The 23,136-nt window shown below is 47.9% G+C and overlaps 1 protein-coding gene across 1 annotated transcript in view; it reads left to right on the top strand.

Annotated features, from left to right (window-relative positions):
• The window catches only part of LOC144138797 (short-chain dehydrogenase/reductase family 9C member 7-like), a 40,015-nt gene that overhangs the window by 11,676 nt on the left and 5,203 nt on the right, over positions 1-23,136 (top strand). Inside the window, exons 2-3 of the mRNA XM_077671267.1 lie at positions 19,408-19,638; positions 21,858-22,106. Of these exons, the coding sequence (XP_077527393.1) occupies positions 19,408-19,638; positions 21,858-22,106 (480 nt within the window). The remainder of the gene's footprint in view (positions 1-19,407; positions 19,639-21,857; positions 22,107-23,136) is intronic.

The raw sequence follows: 23,136 nt of genomic DNA on the forward strand, positions 1-23,136 counted from the left end.
ATCCTGGCGGCACATAACAATGAGGGAAAAGAGTTCCGATACTCTAAAAGCCTTTATTTAGTGACGCTACGTCGTGCTGCTGAGCCCGATGACGTTGGTTCGATTTCGGCCACGGTGGCCGCTTTTTAAGTGGAGGCGCACAGCGGAAACGCGGCTGTGTCGAGATTTCGGCGCAGTTTAAAGATTCCCAGGAGGTCGAAATGTATTCGGAGGCCTTCACTGCGGCGAGGCTTATAGGCCAGCTGTAGCCTAGGCGCATGAAACTCACAAATTGAATTGTAAGTTTAACGACTGTCGAGGCTCGGCACATCTTTATGACAGCGGATATCAAAACAGGACGCTGCAGGCAGGTGTCCCTCCGCGGTACATAGGGAGACACGGACCGCCAGTCGAAAGCGACCGGAACACGGGAAAGTCAGGCCCCTGTTTATTTATTTATTTACATTACCCCCAAGGCGGTAAGGCATTGGAGAAGGGAGTGGTTTAGATACAATACAGTCATGACAAAAGCAGGAAATGGCATTTAAAAGGTTACAAAAATGGCTTCTAAACATACAATTATAGCTGACGCATAATAAGGCAAGTAGACAAATGACAAATTGGCTTCTAATTATAGAATGTTAGCTAATTCGCGATGAAGGGCAGACCCTGCGAAACTCGGAAAGCAGGCGTCGTTGTGGTTATCATGAATCAGCTGCAAGCCAAAATTTGTTTACCCTTAACATCTCCATTTAGTCCTTAGAGGAGATTGCGGCATTTTGGTGGGAAATTGTCACGAAATTTTGTTCGTTACTCACGTAATCAATATCCCAGAATATCCAATATTTTGATACATAGGGAAACACATAGGAAATAAACTTGCATAAATAAATTCGAACTTACAATCCGAAAAGAAGAGGGGAGCAGGAAAGTTGGAGTTCTTACAGTTTTCGTTCTCCCCCCCTCACCCGTTTTTTTTTTTTTTTTGATGGCGATAGAATTCACATTCATGGAAGAGCAGCCGTTGGTAGTTGCAGAGTGGAACTTCCAGAATGCTAATCTTGAGTGCCCGTAGGTTTTGGGAATAGGGAGAAACGTTAAGCTCTAGCAGGTTGGATGGTGAGTGAGTTTACGCATAGCAGAGTCGTGGGAGATTGAAAAAAAGAAAGAACCGGTTCCGTTGCGACGCAGCGTAAACAACCATCGCGCGTGCGCAGCAGAGCGTTCAGCCATATTGATGCCCTTTTGTCCTTGCGCAAACGCACCGTCCGTGCCCACCAAATGCGTTTCCGGTCTACGATAGCTCTATATTTAGTCTTCTGGGCCGCCGTTGGCGGGTTGGGTTTCTTAGCCGTATATTTTTACGGCGTCAGAGAACGTTAACCCGAAAAGTTACCGGTTTGCGGCCCCGATTGTTCAAGCTGAAAGCGCCTTTTGTGCTTATGGGATACTCGCTGTGAACGTTCTTACGGTTCTTTGTTCTCCTTTTTGCCGATAAAAATGGGGTTAAAGGTTCCACCTCAGACGCACCTGTTTTAAGGGCGAAGCCCCTTTAAGGGCCGGGGCTGTTGGCGTCTCCTGTAGTCGTCGACGTCGCAATCGTCGTCTCGTGTAGTCACGGTACTAAAACACCGGAAAACTCGGTTACGCCTCGCGCTAGAACGTAACGCGTACTAAAAAAACACCGGGACAGTCGTTTACGCCTCGCGCTGGAACCCTTCGTAACGCGTACTAAGAAAAACATCTGAACACTGGTTTACCCCTCGCGCTAGAGAGGACAAGGAGGAGGAGAAAACTTTATTGAACAGTAAGATCGAGCTGGTGAGATGGGCGGGGTCCTCAGTACGGGACTCCGTTGGAGCGGCCTGCCGTCTTCGCCCTTTCAGCGAGCCAAAGCTGCTTGCTTTGGTCCGAGCTGGCAAGTTCATTCTCCCACTGCTCGTACGTGGGATTGGGATTTGGTGGAAGGTCTGGATTTGAATGACATGCCCAAACCACATGGAAGAGGGTTGCTGGGCTGCCGCAGTGCCTTCACAGGGGGTAGTATAAGGGGGGGTGTATGGCGTGTAGCCGTGCGGGTTGTGGAAATGTGCAGAGGCGTCGTAACTATTTTGCGATTGGGGGAGCCCCAAAAATTGTACCATACATCATCGTCATCATCATCATTTATTCTCCTTGGGGGCTCATTCATGGGCAGTATTTCAGGTGAATAGGATAAATAAATAAGCCCGATCACCGACATAAAACCAAATCAAATGCAATCAAGTTTTTATTCAACATCCCAGATGCTGGAGAGCAGTAAAAGTTCCCTTAACGCTCCGGGTTAGGACCAGAGCATCAAAAGTAAATTGCATATTCTCTAAATCTACAGGATACCCCAGTGATAACAAATGATTTTGATTGTTCTCGAAGGAGGGTTTTGGGCTAGGATGCGTAGGGTTTTATGGAAGTCCTTCCGGCTATGTACTTTCGACCCGCCGCTTGCGAGTCTGTGATAATGATCTTGGCTTGGGTCTGGGTTATGGCTAATGCGGGCGCCGCGTCTTCTGCTTTCGAGGATGGTCGCCGGGCGAAGGGTGATACTAGTAATAAGACCAGTGGGGGTGGCGACAACCGCTGTTTCGGTATTTGGTATTTGCGCTGTTTTGGTACGTGCGTAGTACGCTGCGTCTGTGAACACTGTAGCTTTTGAGTGACAGTACAGCCTTACAAGGATCTGTGCCCTGGCTGTTCTTTGGGGGGTCATATTTCTTGGAAGGGGGGCAAATTTTAGCTTCGATCTAATTTTGAGTGGTATGTCTTCGGCAGTCTCGATTTCCATTAAAGGGGCGTATCCCAGTTTCATAAGTACTTGCCGGACTGTCGGGGTAGTGCTTACCATAAAATCCCGAGAGACGCCCCACCCCGGAAAGATAACCCACCCCTTTTTTTGGAACAATTTTCCAATTTTTTCAAAAACACCGAAAGATAACCCACCCCTGACAATAGCATCATCCCAGCCGGGGATGACGCCCGGGGAAACGAGGTTAGCTAGCGTGGGTAGGGTGAGATAACAGGTCACAGGTCACAGGAACCTGAAAAGGTGCGGTATGTCAACAGCCCTCGATGGATAAGAAGACTCAGAGCTTAATGAGCGGCTCGTTTCGGCGATCTCTTCTTCTGCTGCCTGCCAAACGCGTCGAAATCCGTGCGTGAAGAGGTGGTCGACCTTTTGTTTGACAGTGAGAGCGACTGTTCGTTCGACGGTTTTGAAGACTAATGAATACAGTGCTAATAAATGCGTGTTCGTTCTTTGGCGCTCGATAAATTTCTCAACTTTTTTTACTGCACACCGAAAGTTAGCCCACGTCATATTTTCACTCGATTTGCTCTCGATCTTAGGAGGGCCATCTCTCGGGCTTTTACGGTAGCCGCGATTTCTGGGCGTTCAGGTGCGCCTCTGTAAGGTCGTCTATGGTATTGTGCACCCCTAGCGCCATCAAATGAGACGTAGAAGTGCCTGTTGGTAGTCCGAGGGCCAGTATTCAGCATCTTAATCATGGTTATAGTCATTAGCCTATTTTATGTCCGCTGCAGGACGAACACCTCTCTTAGAAAACTCCGGCCGCTTCAGCTCGGCAATATCCGGATTCATTTACTTTTCCCAGAAACTTGTTGTGTTCTCCTATTTCTAGGCCGGTCCCTTGGTAGGATAAAAATTAAACCAAACTTAATGCTAACCCGCCAAGCAGCAACCAATGGATTCAGCATTGGCGGTTATGTGCTAGAAGACGTGGGTGAATACAGTATTATTGCGAATGTCGATCCGATCCACGATAGCGAGCAGTCTAGGAGTTTTTATCGTCTGGGATTCTTTCCTGAAGTACGAGTTGTTGGCTTTTTCGATCACTACAAAGAATTGTACACAACCAATGAGTACACGTGGGCCTGCTTCTTGGACAGAAAGTTAATTTATTTGGGTACCTCTAAGGCAAACATACGCTCGAAAAGCTAAGGAAAGAGGTACGATATAGATGTAACACGCAGGGATATAAGTTGGAGACCAAAAGAAACCAGCGCTCAGGAATGGACTTAAAATAAAGACTACTCACGCATAACGGCGTGTTTTGGCGATGAACGAGCAAGCCATTGCTCGCATTGCTTCGTTTTGGAGACAAGCTCTCACAGTAGCGCAAAAAAAAAATCGTTACCTTTTGCTGCGTATGGTGGAAGGCAGAGGGTATAAATAGTACGTTGCGCATATTTCCGCTAATATGTTGTCAGTGTAACGTGATTTATGTAATTAGGGTTATATATTCTGTTTTATAGCAAGCACTATTTTATAGTGGATTGAAGAACTGATGCGCACCTGCTTTGGCGTCGTAAGAGACTGGCAGTATTGTATTGTAAATATTTTACGCCAACGATGTATGAGCCACGCCTCTTATAAGAAAAATTGCAACAACAATTCTCACAATGACGGAAAAAAAAAAAGTCAATGTAAGTGGGATGTAGACTCGCAACGGCAAAGCTTTGTGCTTCTCTGCACGATGCTTTCTCAAACACACAGCCACGGACCGCTGCTTGGCAGTAGGCCTGAAAAGCCGACTATTATAACCGCATTAACGAATGGCTGATTGTTGCGGCGGTCCTCCTTGACTCCGGCATACCTACTGACTGAACCCGAGCGTTTGCATATTAGAAGCCTTTCAGCAAGTGCTCTTCGAGGACACGCGGATACAGTCGATAAACGACTCCACTGCAATTGTTGCAGAGAAAACGAGGAAATTATGCGGTGCACTGCTTACAATCGGCTTAACGAGATCATTAGAGTTTTCCCTCACTGTTTATTTTTATGTTTTATTGTCCGTTTTAACGTCGGTGAGGGCGCTTAATGACTAAGAAGTAACCAGGTCGTGTGTGTTCTGCAAACGTTGCAGTTTCAGTTACACCATAGCCCCTTGCATTGCGCAGGCTTCGTAATCGCTTGGCCGTAGCAGTAACGAATTACGTCGGCAGTCCGAACACTTTGAGGCTCAGAAACAGGGTAATCGAGTTAAAAAGAAGCTTGGGTAACTTTGGATCTGAGTGACGTTTGAACAAGGTAGACTCGCATGGGATTAGGCGAGTTGGTTCAAAGTGGCTGAAGATCTCATCTTGAACGTAAAAACACGGGCGCAATGCTGTGTCCGTGTTTTCTTTTCTACCGTCCGTGTTTTTACGTTATAGTTAAAATTTCCGGTCAATTTGAACCAGGTGCCTCCGAAATGTTAGACAAGCGGGGCAACCTAAAATGCAACGGCCGGGTGACTACACCTGACTAAAGGTAGTCCGGTGGTGTGGCCTTCCACTTAAAATCGTGTGATAGAGACATGTGCTGGAGACTACACGAGTTATTTGAGCGTGCTAAGTGTGCAGCAGACTTGGCGAGTAGCAACGTATGCCTGTTTACTTGGCGGTGCGAACTCGGGAACTTGGAGATTAAAGTAACCGACGGGAAACAGAAAAAATAAAAAGGAAGGGAAAAGGGATAGTTATGAGAAGGACCGTTGAACGATTGAACACTAATGCATTCGAAATCATCACGCAACTAGGAGTGCTTACGTCTCCTCGTAGTTTTTATTTATTGGGTTGGGCAGCGCCTACGCACTGAGTCACAACTACCGGCGGGGCGCTCTAACGGTTTTATGTTTCTCTTTTCTTGTTATTTTAAGTGCAGAGCACTTCAGACGCTCGCTTTGTCGTCCTAGCTCGCTCGCTGGAACCAAGCATTTCGCCACGGCGTTACGGTGTAGCCTGTCACGGTCCCTTGGCCGCAGCGTAACCAAGAGGTTTCGAAAGCCAAGCGGCTATGGCAGGACATACGTAGCGTGAGCTAAGGTTCAGCTGGTTATTCTTAGCTTTCCTGGTTGTCTAGGATTAGCTGATTATCATGGTTACAGCTGCTTATCATCCAATCCAAATCAAATTCAAATCCAATCCAATCTATAACTAAGCCAAGCCAAGCCAAGCCAATCCATTCCGATCCAATGCAAGCCAGAATTCCCGCTGGCGCAGTTTCAGGCAGGGGCGCGCGAGCACAGCGAATTTGAATTGCATGGGGTGGTAGCAGTAAGCGGATAACGGCGGTACAGCCCATTATGGCGAATCACTGCTCTGCACTTCCGACAGCTTTAAAATTGAGTGGAAGGGCTTTAATTTTTTAGATATCCTTCAGCTACCAAAAAACTGGTCGCGAATTTCAACCAGCGCATGGGCTCACACCTCTTACAGAGGATATTTTATCCGCCTAATGAATTAGCAGCTCTTTCTCGCATTTGAAAACTTGCAGCATGGAAAACAGAAAAACGGAAACATGCAAACAGAGGAGCTTGTGTCTTGTTTACTTCTTCGTCTGACCCTGTTTTTTTGTGTGTATTTGTGTGTGCAGCTAGGTTACCAACTAGCCAAGCTCTTGGATTTGTTGCAACTTTCTCCCATTTAGTTCGCTCAGTTAAACAGTTTTGCCGTCGTTGAACCCGGTCAAACCAACTTTGCGGAGCGAGAACTCGGTTTCGCGCTGGGAGAGCCCACAAAAATACAAAGCAAGGCAAAACACACAAGCTGTTCGGCGCACTCGGCACTGTAGGCGCCAACCCGCACTGAACTTAGATGCAACCAGCGCCCCCTTGTAATGTTTTCTGATGGCACGCACCGTTACCTTTTCCCCCAAAACCTCTCTCCGCGCCTCTTTCCTTCGAACGAACCATCGAATATTATACGCTTTCACTGCGCAACAGCACAATGCACTGGCTTGACCTTGGCTACATCGGCGTTACGAGGAACGAGCCGTTTTCTGTTTTTTTACGTTAATTAATAGAGCATTCGGTCTAAAAAGTAAGAAAAAGCCCACTGTGTGCTGGGGCAAGGAGAAGGTAAAAGAACATGCAGGAGGATGGTAAGTCATCGCATACTTTGCCACACCGGGGCCTTTAGAATGTGTTTTTATTTATTAATAGTGGAAGTGATATGTCTAAGATGCAGCATCTAAATGTGTGAAGTGCAGCAAGTTTCTCTAAGCTGAGTACCCTAAGCTGTCAGAGAGGATGCTACCCTGCCCTCTGCTTTCGGCTGCGTGCAGAAGCCGAGCTTAAATCCCGCGAGTTATTTCTGTGAGCTAAGAAACGAGTTCGTAGTCGACTGAGTAGTGCATCTGTCTTGTCTTTGTTCTCGCTCCGTGTAAACACTTGTCCTTTATTACGTGCTCGCTGTTCGTTCTCGGCATAGTCTTTATGGCGGCCTTCAGTTACAGACATATTATTAGTAAAAAGGAGCTGTCTGACGATTGCATTGTATGACAAAACAAACCGCTCAGTCAGAGGAGATAAAAAAGGAGGCTAAACGCAGGTGGCCAAATGATTGGGGCGTTTTTCTTTTCTCTCATTCTGACATACCTCATTGTGCTGTTCATTTACCGTGGTACAGCGACAGACGATTGTACACAGCTGTGGGAACAATCGCATGTCATTTGACGTGACGTTGTTTTTCAGTTGTTTTCATCACCACGCTACAGCACGTGCGGCTCAGTACGCCGGCGTGTTAGTCACTATAGCGTATACCTGCCCGACACGAAGTCCTTGGCGGAGTGGCGGAGGGCAATCCAGCCGTCTCGTTTGCCGCCTGGCCTTGCTGCTTCGACGACCCATTTGCGAGCACAGCTTTTTTCCACTTGTTCGACTCGCTTTAATGTTTCGGCGTTGCGCTGTTGAGCACGAGGTCGCGGGTTCGATTCCCCGCAGCGGCGGCCGCTTTCCTGATTCAGGCGAAAAGCAAAAACGCCCGTGTGTACGAGATTTCGGCGCACGGTAAAGATCCCCGGGTGGCCAAAATTAACCCGGAGCCCTCCACTACGGCGTGCCACATCGCCTCGTTGCGTCGGCGCGTAAAAACACTACAATACATCAATCGCTTTGATGTTTCATTCACTATGACCCGGTTGCGTAGCTGGATGCGAGAGCTCGCAAAAAAAAAAAAAGCAATGAAGATTAATGAGCCCACAATGAACTATTATTTGTATCATGTGCAGCTTTTCCGCTCATGGCAGTCTTTTCAACAGTGATTACTCGGTAGTTATTCAGCGAAATGTAAAGTTTCTTTGCGCAGCTAAAATTGGGGGTGAAAACTTGCTTTGTGCACAGCTTCAAGTCTCCCACGTTGCGCAGCTAGTTTCCTGTGCCATGGAAACTGTCCCATAGAAATGCATGGGGAGTAAGATTTGACAGCGAATTACACACAAAATATTCAGAATCCGGGATAGTTCTTTTAGTGTTTTCGTCTTCACGTTGACTCCTTGCTTTATATGCCAAATATCACTTTCGTAAAGTGGTTTTGCTAGGTTCCTGAGAGGTCGAAATTTCGAGCGACAAAGCTGGGTGTGTAATTAGGATAGTTTGTTGCTGCGATCTATATGTTGCTTGCCCCGTGACAGTGATGGTGCTTCCTGCAGTGCGCCTTTGTCCAATGGAACATATTGCAGGGCGAAGGCTTTTCTCGCTTCGCACGGTACAAGTGCCCTGCTTGTAGGTAACCTTGCTCGGTTTTACCCGAACTTGCCGATACCGCTCGGTTGTCTGTGTCTAGCGATGTCACATTAATCTGCCGACGCGTGTATTACCAAATTTTCCGGTCCGGTTTGGTCGGCTTGTTTCATTTTTAACTCTTGCTTTGAATACCTAAACGGTTAATGTAAGAGTAATAGAAGGAATGTAAGTGAATACATAATACAAGGAATAAAAAGGAGTAATAAAAGGAGTACATAAAAGAAATGAAAGTGCAGATGAAAAGAGAAAATGACAGAAAAATTGGTAAATAACAAAAAACAAAAGCAAAGCAGCCAGGAAATATTGACGGGAATGTTTAACATGTCACTTCAAATAATCGAATCATGGTAACAAAATTGTGTGATGTCACTCACGGCAGGTGCGGAATAACAAAATTGGAGCGTGGGAAATACCGCGGCAACGCTCCATCACCGTGCCAATAAATCCGTGGAATACGAGGAAAAGCTAAGTGGAGCGTCTAGTTCGAACTAATCCCTGTTTAAATTCCTCCCTGCTATACAAGGTGACGGCATGATTCAGTAACCTGTTCTAATGTTTTATACACGCTTGAAGTGCAAGCGCTTAAAAGTTTAGTTTATGTGTAGCAAAACTGCAAGAAATGCATAACCTAAGGGTCAAGGAAGACGAAAATTCCAGAATTTTAATTTTTGGGGTATGCATGAGAGGTAACTTCATGTATATAGCATCTATATTCCAGAAAAATTAATCACAGTAGTAAAAGGGAATGTTTAAATTTCCATTCACGTACCTAACGGAGCTTGCACGGGTGATTTTGTCTAATGTCAAGCGCGGGGCCTCCTTTGACACCGACTCAAGTAAGGAAGTAGAAGAACTGGCGGGCCGGGAACATGAGATGATTATCCAATGGTTGGGTAGCTGCGAGCTCAATATCCGACGGAATCAGTAGAAAAAGGAAATGGCAGAAACGTACGCCACACAAAAGGATAAAAAAAATGTGCTGTACAGTACTTCAAGAGCATGCGTATACTTGTTTAACTGAAGCTTGCGCTCATATCCACACTTCACAGGGTAAAGGTCTTGGAGACAAACACACCACAAGTGCGTAAAATGATGTTAGTTAATGCATTCAGCTTCCTACGTTTTAGTCTGGGCACGAGCTAGTAAAAACAAAAAAGAAACAGCCAATGACGTGCCCTCTAGAGTCCAGAAAACAATGTCAACGAGCGGTAACCATTTCAACTAATAAAAATACTGAGTCCATCAACCGGCGGTGGTCCACTTTTTGGTCCAACTTTCTTCCCCTTATTCTCAATAGAATTTCTGAACAACAGCAACATACCCGAAAAGCTATAAAGACGCATTGCTATGAATGAAGACAAAAAATACACAATAAGTATGCTATAAGCTAACGCTTCCGTTAGCAACAAGTTTGTTCATGGTAATTTTCTTCATGTATGAAAGGAATTAGCCTAACTACAAACGTCTCTTTAATGCTGAAACAAAAAGTGAAACGTTACAGTTCGGACTTGTTTGTAACAACTTCGTGTGACAAATCTGTGTGGCAGACAGGTAAACAGAGGAAGGGACCGATAGGAGCATTGACCTTTAAAAGGAAGGAAACGTATATGCCGCTGTGTTACCAAGATTAGTGCCGGCTCAGCGACCGCCCTGCAGGTCGTTCTTGCGTCACACGCAGCACTGCCGCTCTTCAACGCTTCCTCGTGACCCACAACTCTCTCGGTCGTGCACAACGCATTCTTTCCACCTTCGTGGGTTGCTTGCATTTTCGTTCGGCTTTCGCGCACGTCAAAGCTATTGATTTTAGCGGTTATTCTTCAGTGAAAACAAAAGTGCCTTGAGTCAGATGTATCACTCGCACCAGGCGTATGTTGACCGCAGTCGTCAAGGAAAACTATCGTTTGTTCCAAAAATAGTTGTTGCTCCTTCGGTAGGAATCGGTAGGAATAGGAAGCGGTAAAACACGAACGTGAAATGTGCCTTCAGAGGAGCATTTGAATGTTTATTGTGCATCGATATGAACTTGCACATCGCTATTTATATTTCATCGGTATGGCACCGTTAGACGCACCAACAATAGATACTGGATTACACGCGCCGGAGCCTTGCGTAAATCCGATTGAAACCCCAGGCGCTCGCCAACCGTGCGATGGAAACCGAACGGGTTGTCAGCGAATCGTTTGGTGGAGTCACAGTACACTATTACAGGGAAAGGAGCATGATTTGCGGGTCGGTAGCAGTCTTGTGGGTGTGCTTGGTGAGCGACGTCCTGCTGGAGGGTCGCTTAGGCAAAGGTGTTGGTCCTACTCCGTGGCGTGTATACGCCAGACGCTTGCGTGGCGACGAGCTCAGCTTGTGGAACGCGGCGGCGGCGTTCCACAAGCTGTGCGGCGTTCCACAAAGGCGGCGGACGGATAAACGCAGCAGCTTCCGCTGCTACACGCCGCCCTATCGAGGCGCCAACTATCGGCGCTAAGTAGCGCATGACACACTACTTCGCTTCACCTCTCCTAGACGGCAGCACCATCTGAACAGACAAGTTAGTTAGAGGGAAGGACATAAGGCGCGTTCGTACAGCTTCCCGGGCATGACTTTATGGCTCAGTCGGTAGAGCGTTTCACACCTCCCGTTGCGGCCACATTGATCGTGGGCTGGAAACCTAGCGCCAGTGGAACTTTTTCTGGGGATGTCATTTCCGTGACGGATATGACGTCGGTGAGGTTTGTGTACCCAGGCATAAAACACTTTCGTGTTACAAATTTTAGTTAATGTGATTAAGTCTGCTATGTGATTCTAAGGGGAATGAGATTAGTTTAGTTTAAGTCTGCTATGTGATTGTAAGGGGAATGCGTGCGGTCATCCATTTCCACTGCTACGTGGTGTTTGCAAAGCTTTCTTCGCTTCCGTTTCTTGATCTTTTACCTCGACAGGCAAAGCGGCCGCAAGTCACGCGGCAATTGCCCACATTGAGAGCCCTCCTATTTGTGCAACTGTTCTATGCACGTGCCGTGGCGTTCACACGTCGCGGGGCACGGGTTAGTCCAATCGTTTTATTACTGAACGGTGCAGGGTTAGCGCATGTGGCTCCTGCTGTGGCGACCCTGGTTCAAATTCCACGCGAACCCACTTTAAAATCGCGGCCGTTTTAATACCACTCGTGCTGATGTCGATGACGACGTCCAAGACTGCGGCCACTTTTCGCTTTTGATCCAAGGCTTTCGCCTTAATAACCGCTCTCTAAGCAAAGTCGCCAGTTGTGTTGATTGCAAGTCCTACTCAAAAGGATGGCTTGGTGGACTAGTTTGTGTAGCATCATAAAGGGTTAACAGCGCACAAACACGACGACACACAAGGAAGAGAAGACAGGACAAGCGCTGATCGGCGCTTGTCCTGTCTTCTCTTCCTTGTGTGTCGTCGTGTTTGTGCGCTGTTAACCCTTTATGATCCTACTCAAAGCCTACCTACTGCTGTTTCCTGTTGAGCTAGCACTCCGCCGCCACCCGGGAGTGCACTGATCCCGAGCGACGTGAACTCAGGTCAGAAACAAAGCACTATTGCATATCCTCCCCTGCCACAGCAGTTTTGTCCGCTTTGTGCACGTTATTATTTTGACAGGTAGAGATATATCCGGTTGGAAACGCTTTATCTTCGTTTCCGGACTGGCACCCACCCATGCTACCCTCTGTGTGCGAACGAGGACCCACGTCAAAAAGCAAAAGAAAGCACACGAAAACGCACTCCTGACGAGCGCTTCAACGAGTGTGGCTTTCCGCCAAGATTCCCTTCTTGCCAAGGTCGAACAGATCGGTTTCGCGTTGGTATTGTCTGGGTTTTCCGCCCTCCGGCGCCAGTTGAACACGTTCGCTGTTGCTGGGGAGCGCAATTTAAGTGGACACGCAGCTCATTAACTGCCCTGAATATATTTGCGGAGAGATCGTTACGAGCGGCTCATGTGCAGCGAATTGCTCTTTGCCGCCCTTGCAGTAGTGCTCTCAGACGCGTGAATTCGGCTATACTAGGTTATATATTTCAATTTCAATTTATTTCGTACACAAATACGGAGATGTAGTTGTGTCCACGAGGAGTGCAAAAAGGAGACTGGTATGTCTTCTTACGTTGCCTCTGCCCTGCACTGATCAGTGTACGCTCAGAAATGTTGCGTAATAATTTATATTTTTTGAAGTAATCAGTATTCCCTTTTCTTCCGAACGAGTCGCTGAGAACATGGGGTGCATCAGATGACTGGTGTTAGGCGCATTTTTGCCTACGCGAACACGAGTGCCCAGCCGCTCCTAGCGAGCACGTGGCGCGTCGTTCTCCGTTTTGGAGAGCGGGATCACGATTCGGTTGTTTACGTGGGGATGGCGGGATCGTGTTGACTGTCATGATTACGCTGTGAGCGTCGGTGGCGACCGAGTCACCAGTCATGATCAGGAGTGGGCCACAATCAATCAATCAATCAATCAATCAATCAATCAATCAATCAATCAATCAATCAATCAATCAATCAATCAATCAATCAATCAATCAATCAATCAATCAATCAATCAATCAATCAATCAATCAATCAATCAATCAATCCATTGATGCATGAATCAGTACATAAAATGGCGTATTCATGGGAGGTTCATGGCCAACCACGAGAAAGATAATTAGAAGGATAAAAATGGGATGGAGTGCATACGGCAGACATTCTCAGATAATGAATGGCAGCCTACCATTGTCGCTGGAGAAGAAAGTGTATGACAGCTGCATCTTACCGGTACTCACCTACGGGGCAGAAACTTGGAGGCTCACTAAGAGGGTTCTTCTTAAATTGAGAACGACTCAGCGGGCAATGGAGCGGAAAATGATAGGTGTAACATTAAGGGACAAGAACAGAGCGGAGTGGGTCAGGGAGCAAACTGGTGTTAAAGGCATATTAGTAGAAATTAAGAAGAAGAAATGGACGTGGGCAGGGCATGTAATGCGAAGGCAAGATCACCGTTGGTCATTGTGGATTCCTAGAGAAGGCAAGCGTTGCAGGAGGCGACAGAAAGTTAGATGGGCAGATGAGATCAAGAAGTTGGCGGGGTTAAATCGGTCGCAGTTAGCACAGGACCGAGATAATTGGAGATTCATAGGCGATACCTCTTGACGAACTTACGGGGTCAAATTTTTTCGCACGGAGCAAGGCATACATGATACACAATGGCAAAAAGAGATAAAATTCGCGGGTGATGGCAAGTCAATCCCAGGCCCCGTTGCTCACTCTCCCCTGTTTGCGTGGGTGGTTCCGGCGATCGCCACTCGTGGGATCATTTGAACAACGACAATGACAACAGCGACAACAGCAACAACATCGTCATCGTCGTCCTAGTTTGCTTAACCTCGTCTTTCTTCTAATCACAATCACCATCATTAGCAGTGCAGCTGCAGTAGGCCATTCATGCTTTCTGCAGGACGGAGGCCTCTCAAATAGACGAATTCCAGCTTATCCTATCATGCGTCGCTGTCGAAGAGGGTGCTGTGAGGATCGGCTGAAAATGCTTTCTAATATAGCCGCTTGCACATTGCGCTCATGGCACGCCACGAAATCTCCCATTCAAATTTCCCACGACGTACGACGGTTTTAAAAATTTCGTTCTGAATCGTCGACGTTATCGAGTCAACGAACAGTCGTGACTCTAGCGGCCTTGTTACAGCGCTGTTCCTGCTACTCAAAGTGCAGAGGCAGTCGGAGCTCATTCAAGGCAAAACCGATGAGGAAAAGCGAAGCGTTAGGAATAGGCAGAGAAAAGGACATCATGGCCTTAAGCTAATACCCAGCCGTCCTTCGTTCGGGTCTGGCACTGAACGGCTCCAAGGGCACCAGAGGAAAGTTTTACGCATCGTCTCGTATCACCGTGGTGACGTCAGCATAGTGCGCAGCCAACGTTTCCGCTTGGCCAATACTTCCGATTTCGATTTCCGGCCGTGCGGCCACTTTTCTGAATGAGCCGAAAAAGGAAAACGCCCATGTGTTGGAGATTTAGGCGGGTATTATAGATCCTCGGATAACCGAAATTAATCCGGAGCCCTGCACTACGGCACGCCTATCGCCTGTGTAGCGTCGCTGCTTTGACCCACAGGATCACAATCAATGAAATCAATATTTCTAATATTTCCGCTTGGCCTACTGGAATTTTTTCTCCTGGACAGTGTTTTGCTTTTGGAAGTGTTGCTGCGCCTCTCCACAATCCTTCGCATAAAATTTGGTGACGTCAGCTGTGAGTAAACGTACAGCTGACGTCACCAGGTTACCAGTTCCTGTACTTTACTTAAATTGTGTGTGAATGAAATCAACGTCTTCCACATCTGTAAAATAGGGTAATGTTAATATTCAAGCTAGGCACCGCCAGAAGCACGGATGACCCGTTGGGTGTCATGACGTTAATGCGAGTAAGTGAACACTCAACACCCAAGTTGTGTGTTCGCTGAAGTGTGGCACTGTCGGCCCCAAAAAGTTTGCGTAAAACAGGGTAAAACGAAGTACTCCTCTTTAAGGAACAAAATCTTAGAATACCGTTTATATCGGAGTGCAACAACTTGGAAACTCTGAAGCAGGAAAAAAAAAACGGCTTAAATGGGATGAATGAAGGCAGAGCACATACGAATATTTGTTGCACGTGTTTCCGTGTTCTGGGTTTGCATACTTTTTTTGAAGTTTCCCACCTGACGCTTTGTGACCGGGTGCCGCAAGCCTGATTAGCATTGCTACCTCGAGAGGGACCTAAGCAGTGAGACGTGACCGTATCCGGTGATTCCAGCGGCAGTGTTGTGGATCGTGGCGAGAGATCCTTTGAGCACGTGCCACGAACGTAAAGTTTGTTTCCTCCATTAACCGGAGAATGCAACGGGCCCTCTTGGCCCCGATAGACGTACGACGCACCTCACTGGCACGCCCTTGAACGTGGATCCGACGAGGAAAAAGTAGCAGCAATTTGCCTCCCCGAACGTGTCGAGGAAGGAAATAAAGTTTCCATTGCCCCGCAATGTAATCCAGGCTCTCTGGCAACTGCATACGTATACTCGGCACAGCTGCAACAGTGAGGTTGCTTATTTGTTCGAGGCGGGAATGAATTCAAGTTCAGTGAGCGCTGCATACTTGACGAGTTTCTGCGACAAGGGAACAGAGAAAACGTACGTTGGTGCGCAAACTTGCGACTGGTTTTTAAAGGGGAGCCTAAAATAACTGAACTGACTTGAACGTGCGATGTTTGATCTAAATGACATACAGTAAAGGCCAACTCAAAGGGGCCACGAAGACAAAATGAAAGTTTGGTTCATTCAAAAGATTGCCTCGTTAGGATCATACTGACACCACTTTTAGCGTAAAGTTCGCTCAGATAAGCTTAATAATTGGGAAAAAAGGGAATGGCAATACTCATTTCCCGAACAGAACCTATGATGTCATACCAGCCAGCTCTGAGTTTGGCGGAGGCCGGCAAAAGCAAACGCAAATTAGGCAGAGCTTATAATCTTGCCGAACGAGCTATTTTGGGTTAAATTTAGGGCACATTCTTTTTATAGGAGTAAGAATGGTGGGACAAACAGTAGAAGTTACGGAAGCACACGTAAACATAGAAATACCGGTGCGTACTGCTGTTGGTACTGCGCGCACTGTCCTTGGTTTAGATGCAGAGCACTGCGGGGCATTGGGGTTGTCTCAGACGACACTGGCCGATTGACGCTAGCGACGGTGTCTTACGTGACCATATTTGTTGCGCGAGCACCATGTTTCACGAAACGATTATTTTCTCCATGAACAAACAGAAGCCACGTTTAAATACGGCCACAAACAAACCAAAGGCAGAAGACGGCTTGCTGCGGTGTGGGGGCTCCATCTAAGTTGACTAACGGTAAACAAGTCTCCGCTCCACACCAAGTTTAGCTGAAATACCTGTTCTTGTGATGTCATTGCAAACTTCGTTCAAACACATGCATGCTTTTCCGCTGGAATCGAAATTTTAGGTTAAATTGATGAATTTCGCAGTGAATAAAGCATCGTTTGATTTCGGACAAGCGCTGGGGGCACTATGGAACACGAAACCTTTCGAATAAAACGAACTTGTATTTTGTCTTCGTGGCCCCTTTAAGGTGCTCTGATGATGGTGATTATTATTTGAATTCACGTACGAAGGTATATGGGTAGGCTTGGGGTGACTCGCCCGGCCGAAGAGCCAGCTGTTACGTGGGCACGTGCTCTTGAGCATAATCGTGAGCGTCCTCGTGAGCGTCCTGCGGACCCCGAAGTTCGTCCGGCGGAAGTTGAGGCCAACATGCGACGAAGGCCTCAGTTGTCGTCGCGCATTGCGTGTTTACCATCAAGCTTCGCATGTTTTACCTTTTCGTTTCCAAAAGGGGCGAACAATTTTTTGAAAGCGTTGATGGTTACGTATAAGCATGCAACGGGTGGTGCATTGTGAAATAGTTTAAACAAAATTCGATTTGTGCGTGAGCATATGCGCCTCCAGATTTTTAACAGTGGAGCTGTTTGATCTCGAGTTCCATTCGTTCCTAACGTCTCTCAAAACTCGGCGCAACAAAGTGTCAAGGACGAAAAAAAAAAATTCCGGGCCATTTGCACTAACGTGAAGCCTGGGGAGGGGCGAAGCATGTAGCGTATAAGTGTCTTCCAAGGTTATAAGTCTCTATCTCTTGCCACACGGGGCACGCTGACATACGCGACATCCCAATTACGACAACGGAGGAGACGGGAAGTTAGAAACGGAGAGCTGCAAATTTTAAAGTTAAAGCGAGTGCGTAGCGAAACAGAAGCAATCAAGCAAGCGCGAACGAAAAATGAGTGTTCCGGTGGGTTTTTTTAGTACGCGTTGTTGCACAAGGAGAGGAAACGTTCTAGCGCGAGGCGTTGGAAAACGAGTCTCCCGGTGTTTTAGTACCGTGACCACAAGAGAATACGACGACGAACGACGACGACAACATGAGACGTCGACAGCCCGAGCCCCTAAGGTGCGTCGCCCCCAATAGTAGGCCAAGAAGTGTGCAGGAAAGTGGCGATCCGATGAGCAGATGTGTAGCCGGTTTCTGTTTTAGTTTTAGCAGTCCGTCTGTTCCGTCGTGTACGTAGTTACCGGGTTGACCGGGACGCGACTACGCCTGCGCGCGCGGAAGGTCGAGGAGCCGCACCCCACCGTGACGAATGCGCGGACATGGCGAAAGCTGGCCCGCGGAACTAATCCCCCTATCGCGACGAATGCACAAGTGCCCAGACGGGCCCCGGTCAACACGGTACCTACGTACACGACGGAACAGACGGACTGCTAAAACTCTCTGCGGCCAAACTCTCTGCGGCGAAAACTCCCTATGGTTTTCCGTGACTTTTCCGTATTCTCCGTATATACGGTATTCATACAGACCATGGTTTGGCGTTTCTGGAAGTCGTACAAAGATACAACCGGTGTCAAAAGTTTGTAATGTAATACCATGCCGTATTATCATGTGCTCCGAATATTATCTCTGTTTTTATTCTTGCGGTATGTCAGCGACGGTAAGAATTTCGTATTGCCATAATTCCGTACATACGGAATGTTTCAGGAGAGTTTTTTGTTTTTGTTAGTTACGTGTGGCACACGACTGTTGCGAAATTAGGCTTGGCTTTATCGTTTCGCTTGGTTGTTTAGTTTTCTGTTTTTACATGCATAAGAATTTTTATGTTAACTCAACAAAGATACCCACCAGCTCGTCTGCAACGCTTGATCTGTCACACATATTCGCCTCGTAAGAAAATGCTTTTAATAAAGGTGCGCAGGGCCGCTATAATTTCACTAAAACCACTTCGTATTGTCCCCCAAAAGATGCTTTCCTGGGAACACACTTGTGTATAGAGGTGAAGCTTATTTTAAATGCCGTCACTGTACTATAGCATTTTATGGAGATGAACGGGGTTTTCCGAAAGTAGTTAATAACACGCTGTGGGGCCCTCGTACGTCGATATCAGGCTGATTGTTGCCGACCTTCTGCCTGTTGGTGACACAGACATCATTCCAAAATTATGTCACTTTATTTGGATGTGCCCTGTCTTCTTCAACGAACGCCACACCTTCATTCATCTTCAGAGCAAGACCACCTTGTACTAGTCAGATCGTGCCCTTCCGCTCTTGAGTGTGGGGCGAACTATGCGATTGTGAGTTTAGCGGGCCTTCCACTGCGTGTTCCCCGACACAAATCTAAACGACGGGCTGCAAGTATGGCTGAAACGTCGAATGGTCGTTCGGGCAACATAAGCTTCGTTTTTTCCTCTGACCTGGTCCCGAACGAAGGCCTACAGCCTCCTACACAATAACTTCCGCGTGCTTCTTCTAATTTGAGCTAGAACTTTATCCCGATGCGAGTTATACCCCTAGTAAAGCATGCTGCCTCGCATCCTGCCTCCATGGCCGCTACATTGGGATGTTCCTTTGAAAAACGGTGCTGTGTAAACAAAAGGGCAGGGACAATATGGTAACAAACGAGTCTAAAGCTCGTCCTGGTCCCCTCCTGTCTCTGTCCTTTGTTCGCGCAGCGTTTTTGTAGAGGTTACGAACTGGGCCGCGTCATGCGTGGGAGGAACTACAGGTGGACCGTCCGTATAGCGGAGTGGCTGCCAGTAGACCGTAAACTCAATAGGGCTTGGCCAAGGACTTGATGGAGGAATGAGCTAGGAAAATTTTGGGGAAAGAGTAGACTCGGTGAGCACTCGATTGACGTGGCTGCATATCTTTGGGAGAGGCCTTCGTCCTGCAGTGGACACGACCAGGCTGTTGCTACTGCTGCTGCTGCTGCTGCTGAGGATGAACCGGCTAGCCAGCAACCAAGTCTTATTGTGATGTCCCCTCTGTGTCCGCAGGATGCGACAGCGGCTTCGGCCTGGAGCTGGCCGTTCGGCTTCACGCGAGGGGCTTGCGCGTTTTCGCCGGCTGCCTGCTTCCCGAGAGCGCGGGCGCACAGAGGCTGCGGGCCCTGGCGGCCGCCGGAGACAACACAATGCACGTGCTTGCACCCATGGACGTGACCAGCGACAGCCAGGTCAACGACGCCGTGCAGCGGGTCACAGAGCTGCTCTCCAAGGGCGCCAAAGGTGGGTTACGCTTCGGTCATGATGCCGGTTGTAACCGCAGGACAGTCGTCAGGGGGTTAACAAGAACACAGAAAGATGTGTGAGGACCAGCTGACTGGATCACGCCCTGAAAACCAGAAACGGCAGGTGGACAGCGCCCGCCGTGCTGCAAAGGACCCAGGCTTTCTGGACTAACGATGCCTGCGACCCAAGGGCTACAATTCAGTCAACGTTCCTTCCTCCCCCTCGCCTATGCACGTAGCGGCAGATTAGGGCAGTTACTGGTCTAGCCAACAAGTGCGCTTAAGAAACCGAGTGAAAAGGTCATCGTCGTGAACGCCGATTACCAGCTGTCGAGTATACGGCTGTGGTTATCGTAAGCTGCCGCTCTGTGAATAGATTGCCACCCGTTTTTTTTTTTTTTTGCTTTTAATGCTCTTCAGGACTGTACGCGGGTGTAGCACGCGTTATCGTAACAGCACGCGTTTTTATTATGAAACGGAGAAGCCATACTACGAATCTAAACGTGGCTCTAGATGCCGTTATTGCTGAATTCGTAGCCAGAAATGAGGCTGACGCCGAAACGACCCACGGGTGCCGTAAGCGGTTGATGAGAATCTCCCCTCGCATATCGGAGGCCCCAGCCGCCGGAGATCAACGGGGACAGCGTCGCCATATCAAAGCACATCGAACGCGTGGGGCTTGTGAAACATCCGTTTAATACCTGTTCGTTCGGAAGCTTAACGTTAAAATGGAAACCATAAAACCAGAGGACAAACGATGTTGCCAGAAAGTAGCAGCAGTTGCCCTCGGGCTGCAGAGAAAGCCCAGTTCACCGCATTAATGAAATACGAAAGCCGGTACATTGCTATAACTGCTTTCGGAAAGTTGCCAGTTCATGGTAAATCCAAACCACAAGATAAAAATCAGGTGCAGGCTTAGTACGGGATGGGGAGTATACGTGTTTTCAAGAGTGGCCAAACACTCTTGAGGCAGTAGGCTACAGCTATCACAACAAGTGCTATGCGCCCACTGTATTTCGTGTGATTACATATGCAGAAAAAAGGCTTAGCGTTTTTATTGCGAACCTTGAAAGAAAATTTAGGTTATCCTCAAAAACCCTGCGAATGAGGATGAGAGGGATGAGGAACCAGCTTCGTGTATTGTGAAGCAAACTCGACCGATCCGCATCCTGCATAAAATTAAACGAAAGTGGTGTCGGGCACGCATTGTATTCCGGATGGCGGCCAACAGGTCGACCATCGATGTAACGGCATTGCTACCAGCTTGGGGACACGAAGGGTTCGATGTTTACGTCAGAAAATTCGGGTACCAGAACGGGACTCTGGAAGGCACGACAATGGAGTGGTTGGAAGTCCATGGGACGGTCCTGGAAGTGCGTCCTGGAAGACGGTCCTGGAAGACGGTCATGGAAGTCTATGGGACGCAAATAGGCGATTGTGATGGATGGTGAATTTGTAACTCGGGTATCTGGTGTAAACCTTATGTCAAAACACTTTTAAAAAATGTGAAAAATGGGCTGAGTTATTTGGATTATGGCGAACAGACGAAAAGAAGGGCCGTTCTCATGGATTGCAAAAGGGTGAACTGAAGGGCTTGTTGGTACATCATATCGTTTGTGTAAGCGCGTTAACGCAGAAAGCAGCAAATCACCAGCGTGCGTCAAAAAACACGAGACACGTTACGTTGATTGTGTGAGTAACGTCGTGTACGAGATTCCGCTGTCGTGCAAACGCTCCTATATAGGACAAACAGGCCGCTGCCTGAATGAACGTTTGAGGGAGCATGCCAACAAAGTCAGGTCTTCTACCGGTGGCACGCTGTCAGCACACTGCGCCTCGTGCGGCTGCACCCCTCAGTTCACTGAATGCGCCACACTCACCTCTTACCGCGGGCGGAGGGAGAGGGAGATCTTCGAGGCCTTCCAAATCAAGAGGAAAGGGATCGATTGTATCAGCGAACCATCCGTGGCACTGTTGGATAAGGAAATCGCGTACCTACGTGACTAGTTGTCTTCAAATCGTCACGCGGCGAAAGATTGTCGTTGTCATACTTACTAATCAGTAGCTATCACCTTTTTCTGTCAAAATGTTATGTCGTATTTTTCCTTCTCTTTCCCTAGTTTTTCATGTATATATTTTCTTGCTAATTAAATCGCTCAGTTGTTCGTCAGCGCTTGTGTCGTCTATTACGCGCTCATGGATTGATTCACTGCGCAGGTGACAGTGACGAGGACCAGCAACCTGAGCAGCCTGTGCAGACGAAGCACAGCGACGAGCCCCCCGCGCTGTGGGCCGTGGTGGCCAACGCGGGAGTCATATCGGCCTCGGAGCTCGAGTGGGGCTCGCTCGAACCCACGCGCCGCATGATCGACGTGAACGCCCTCGGGGTGGCGCGCACGTCGCGCGCCTTCCTGCCGCTCGTCCGCAGGGCCAAGGGACGGGTGGTCATCCTCACCAGCCTCTGGAGTGCGTACACCCCTCCCTCTCTTCTGCACCGTCTCCGCAGAGTCTGCGGGTTAAGAAGAATGTCTTAGAACAACTGCCAGTTGGGCGTGCTGGTATAAGTTAGTCATTGGAAAAGCGCTGTTCAAAAACACCCGCCGCGGTGCCTCAGTGGCTAAGGCGTTGTGCTGCTGGGCACGGGGACGCGGTTTCGATTCCTTGCCGTGGCAGCTGCTTTTCTGAGTAGACGAAAAGCAAAAACGCCCGTGTGTACGAGATTTCGGCTCACGTTAAAGATCTCCAGGTGGTCGAAATTAATCCACTACGGCGCGCCTCATCGCCTGCGTTGCGTCGGCACGTTAAACCCTAAAATCAATCAGTCAAATCAAATCAATCAGGTATTCAAAAGCGCAGACGAAGCAAGAAACACAAGACGAAGCGGTACTAGCAACTGAATTTTGTTTCGAAAAACGAGCATACATGTACAAGGAGCATATATATTCGTTCGAATGTAGTGGTGTTTCAAATGTATCGATGCTATCAATGTTTTTAGTGACGACGCGGATTCTCCCTCCTTGTATATATGTATATTTTCGTTTTCCGAAAAAAAAAATTCAGTTGCTAGTAGTGCTCGTCTGGTGTTTCTTGATGTGTTTGTGTTTTGAATAGCACTTTTACAATCATGAAGAATATCTTGTCGGGCAAGATGGCCCCCTGCTGTGCAACAGGTTACTGAATGAAGGTTGGTGGAGGCTGAGAGAACAACGTATTGTTTGGCAGAAAATTTATGCCATGGTGCGGCCATCTTTGTATTATCCGTCTGTTCTTTCAAAAGAGCGATTAGTCTGCGCTCTCACTTAGTCGTCGCCAGGCCTCGCGCTGTAATGTGCTCCGCAGTCGAGTTCTTTGGCACGCGAGACAAACACCTAACAACTCGTTCGAAGCTGCTGCGTTTGTTTGAATGCTTTACATGTTATATAACTAGGAAATACTAAATGACCGATTCAGCGATAAGGCCAACGTGAGCGTTGGAAGCCGGTTCCGAAAGCCACGT

Source organism: Haemaphysalis longicornis, unplaced genomic scaffold (assembly GCF_048455015.1).
Source record: "Haemaphysalis longicornis isolate Haplotype H1 unplaced genomic scaffold, Haemaphysalis longicornis Haplotype H1 scaffold_5, whole genome shotgun sequence".
Taxonomy (NCBI): Eukaryota; Metazoa; Arthropoda; class Arachnida; order Ixodida; family Ixodidae; genus Haemaphysalis; species Haemaphysalis longicornis.